Source organism: Nothobranchius furzeri, chromosome 12 (genome assembly GCF_043380555.1).
Source record: "Nothobranchius furzeri strain GRZ-AD chromosome 12, NfurGRZ-RIMD1, whole genome shotgun sequence".
NCBI lineage: Eukaryota > Metazoa > Chordata > Actinopteri > Cyprinodontiformes > Nothobranchiidae > Nothobranchius > Nothobranchius furzeri.
The window spans coordinates 7236682-7241098 of record NC_091752.1 but is presented as its reverse complement, the minus strand read 5'-3'; the positions used below and the strand labels follow the sequence as shown (position 1 = coordinate 7241098).

The 4417-nt window shown below is 43.7% G+C and overlaps 1 protein-coding gene across 1 annotated transcript; it reads left to right on the top strand.

Moving 5' to 3' along the window:
- The first annotated feature begins 214 nt into the window (after positions 1-214).
- calm2a (calmodulin 2a (phosphorylase kinase, delta)) lies at positions 215-4204 on the top strand. The gene is made up of 6 exons (XM_015944106.3): positions 215-366; positions 1002-1032; positions 3015-3158; positions 3236-3342; positions 3411-3546; positions 3624-4204. The coding sequence occupies exons 1-6, from the start codon at positions 364-366 to the stop codon at positions 3650-3652; spliced, it is 450 nt and encodes a 149-aa protein (XP_015799592.1). The 5' UTR covers positions 215-363; the 3' UTR covers positions 3653-4204.
- Positions 4205-4417: the final 213 nt, after the last annotated feature.

Here is a 4417-nt window from a genome sequence, read left to right as displayed (position 1 = left end):
GCTACGTTTTGTATTTCCATCACAGCGTAGCAGAACGTATTCATGCGCCGTTAGGTAGTCCGGCAGCGACGTGATTGATTCCACCTGCACGCCTAACACTACATTGTTGAGTGTGTTTTTATTCTGAATTTTTTTCCGTGTAATTTTTTAAAAGAAAAAGTCGTTCAAAAGAACCGAGCGAGCAAAAGGAAAGCGAGCTGGCGGAAGGATACGAGGAGGAGGAGGGGTTTTGAGACGGGTGTTAAAGGCGAGCCCGGTCGCCTCCCGCTCAGTGTGCTCGCTCTGCTTCTCGGTTTTGTTCGGAGCCGTCGAGTTTTCTCTCAGCGGATTTCTTTAGCGGAGTGGCTACTCGTCCTCGTAGAAATGGTAAGGGGAACGAAAGCACATTTTGCTTTTACCTACTATGTTTTCTGGTTTTAACAAAACTAAACACCGGGCAGCAACCGCTCGTGGTCTACTCCGGTGCTGCTCCGTAGACCATCGGTCGGGGAAGCGGAACAGTTAGGAGAAATGCTCGCGGTAACGCGTTTCAAACGGTTTAAGTGAATAATTTAAAGCGTGTAAAGAATATTTAACTGAGTTGGGCTTGCTTACTCAGACATTTTAATCGCTTTGCGTTCTTACAGATGAGCATGCTAGCTGGTAGGTCTTCTAGCTGGGATAATGTAGCCTCGTCTAAACAACCCCCCTGAAGATTAACACGAGCTCTTCCCAGCTAAGGGTTTCCACCAATTGCGTTTAATAAGTTGTTTCTGGCTGCGCTGAGGTGCATTCATCGCAGTAATGCAAAAGGAGGCTGCTCGTCGCTCTTGCGTTAGCATTTTTTGCTCACTTCCTATTTAGAAAGCGGGGCAAAGCCGGTGGAAATGACTTCCGTTTTATGTTGGTACTGTTGAGACTTAATTTCGTACATAAATATGTAGGGTTGATTGTAAATGGTCAGTCTTGAATATTTTAACCACGTGACATGCTGTTAATGGGACTTGATTCTTGTTTTACAGGCTGATCAGCTCACTGAGGAACAAATTGCAGGTAAGACATGGCTGCATTGGTTTTAACTTCCTCACAACCTTTTAAGTGGCCTGATTTTCGGATCCTTGCTTTCCGTGCTGTGGATTTACACTTTTGCCTTTTAAGGCATCCCTGCGGGCAGCCTGCCGGTCATAAAGCTGGAATGAAGGAAACTGCTGTAGCCTTGCTGTCCTCTGGAGCCTCCCAACCGACTCCTGCGCTAAAAGCTTTGCATTTTCATGGCGGCCACGCCATAAATGATGTCATGTAATGGGGCTGAGTTCTAAGGTGTTGGCAGTCCTCTGTTTACATGCTGTCCTTTGCCCTGGGTGTGGCGTTATCGTGCTGTTTTACAAGAACTGCAGTAGCAACCGGGGCTAGAATTTGGTATGCGAAGATGAGGTGTGGATGTTGTAAATTATGCAAGCGGAATGGCTCGGTGCATAATGAAGTGTGCCTGGATGCTTGCATTTATTAATCTAGATTGTCAAATATGATGCAAAATTTCATGGTCGATGCTCATGTTATGGTTTAAAGTTGACAGTGAGAGCTTTTAAAGTGGAAGTCATCAAGAATAATTGTGTAAATTCCTGGAAGCTGACAAGGATGCAGGCCTTGTGCTCAGGAAAATGGTGTGGCCTTTTAATTCACATTTTAGTCTTTCTTGTATAAAATAACTTATCTGAAGGTTGGCTACTTCTTAATGCTGGGAAAACACTTCAGTCTGTGGCAACTTCATGTGGACAAAGGCTGCATCTTGCATACCTGCTGCTGCATGTAGTACTAGTGTACTGTTCTACTACGAAACATGGAGAACGCAGACCTAATAGTTCCAGGTTTGTAAAGTAAAGCCAAAAGAATCATGGTGTTGATGGAGATCAGTGGCCCAATCTGCACTGCACCCTATGGTCTTTGAAGTGCACTTGGAGGAAGTGTGCAGCAAGGCTTTGAGTGTAAAGTACACAAATGTGCAAATTGCCGAATTGCAACGTGGAGCATTGCATCATCAACCACTTGCTGGTCCCTGTGCTACTATTTTGCTATGTTTAAAACTTCTAGAGTGTAAGATAATCGTCCTAAAATGAAATGCTTATTTGAAGATGCATATTTTCAGAGAAAGCACTTGAGCCTTTTCTCCTGCAGCAATGGATTGTGGGTAATCCCACAATCAGACTTGGGTGAAGCGCAGTTAAAGGGTCCGCACACCTTACTCAGTCGCACCCCTCTGGGATCGTGCAATTGAAGGGTGCAAGTATTGCGTTTGGGCCTGTCTGGTTAATTTTGAGATCATGACAGAAAAAAAACGCAACCGTATAAACTCCTCTAAACCAGAGATGGGGTAACCATGGCAAGCATGTCTCTCTCGTTGGCCAACTCCACCTACTGGTTACTCTTATATTGCAGCTTGCGAATGTGCCTAGTTTTTGTGAGATGTGCACAAATGCTTAAAATTGATGTAATTAACATTAAACAGCAGCAGTGTAAAGGTTTGTACGTCCTAGAACCGCTAAGTGGTCAAGACGGCAGCAGTTACTTTGGATATGGGTCCTTGAGAAGGACGATGGAAGAATTGCCTAGTTTTCTGCTGCTAATGGTGACGTGTCAAAACGCAAATCTGTTATCCTAAGCTAACAGTGGCGTAAAGGGTGGTGAAGGATGCATTTTTATTTAAGATTAAAAATATTGAGGCTGATTTAGGAGAAACTCTGTTTGTACCCAAACTAATACTTTCTGATGTGATTTAATTTTTTACTCAAACACTTAAAATAGAAGCTTGTTGGATTTAAACATTATAAAAGCTTTTTTCGGCTTCTGGTGTTTAGTGTGTTCATCTGGACCAATCTGAAAGCTGCTGATTAACACTATGGCTTCTGTCCTCTTACCCTGACACATCGAGTTAGTTCAGCTAGTGTTTCATTTTATCTTTTGACTACTTTTGGGTTTAAATCTGTCAGCTGTAGCATCTCGGTGACACTAAGCTAATATTTCTTTGTTACAATCAGAATTCAAGGAGGCCTTTTCACTATTTGACAAGGATGGAGACGGCACCATCACAACTAAAGAGCTGGGTACTGTTATGCGCTCCCTGGGTCAGAACCCAACAGAGGCAGAGCTGCAGGACATGATTAATGAAGTGGATGCTGATGGTGAGTGCTGGTTTCATTTTAACACACACACACTCTGCTGTGCTGGAGGTAGCATCCCTCAATGGTGTTCTCTTCAGGAAATGGAACGATAGACTTCCCTGAGTTCCTCACTATGATGGCCAGGAAGATGAAGGACACGGACAGCGAGGAGGAGATCAGAGAAGCCTTCCGTGTCTTTGACAAGGTAAATGCCGTCTGCAGCCCAAAGGTTTACCCAGAGCACTTCAGGTGTACTAATGACCTGATTTTCAGGATGGTAACGGGTATATTAGCGCTGCTGAGCTGCGTCATGTGATGACTAACCTCGGAGAGAAGCTGACTGATGAGGAAGTGGACGAGATGATCAGAGAAGCGGACATTGATGGAGACGGGCAGGTCAATTATGAAGGTTAGTTTGGTTTTTGTTTCATGTCTTTGTTTGTAAGCTAATCTTGAAACCTGACTTTGTTTTTCTTCTCCCCACAGAGTTTGTACAAATGATGACGGCAAAGTGAATGCCTTGTACAGATTTTGTATAATTTGCCTTTTTTCTTTGTGTAATTTCTGTAAAATCTTAATAGCCCCATTCGTTCCTGCCCCTCTGCTGTCCAAAGGAACTGCATGTAAACTGCGTAGGCTCTTGTCCCCATCTCCTTTTCTTTTTCCTGTCACGGTGTTTGAGAGCGGCAGACCGTTAGAACCGCCAGGTGCTTGTGGAGGCCTCTGGGAGCGGGGTGCTTGGGCCCCTCCACGCCTGGCGACATTGGAAACTTGTCAGCTGGTTGACACTTGGCAACACTGACATGGAAGCGGTGTGGAGGAATTTAAACTCTGCATGGACTATGGACGGCGTGTTTATGGACTTCTCTCAGCATTGCACTACTAAAGGACACGGGTGTATCTCTTCCGTTCTCATACAATCTTTTGAATGATGTTCTATTTACAACAGAAACGGCTTATTTGCCATGCTTTTTAATATTTGACACTTTTTTTTTTTTTTTGCCTCATGCCTCTTAACAATCCATTCCAGTTGTGTATTTGTTTTAATAAAATTTACAATCCACTCAGTTGGAAATTGTCTTGTTTTCTCAGAATGATTTTATTTTGTTTACCCGGTTTTTCCTCTTCTGTGTGAGGACAGGATAGTTTTTGTTTTTGCTGATGCATCAAATGTTTACAATGTAGAAATGCCCAGTTCTCTTCTAAAAGCTTCACCGAGCTTCAGAAAACCCCCGGTTCTGTCCAGCTCAGAAATGTTGACTTATTTTCTCACTCCTCGA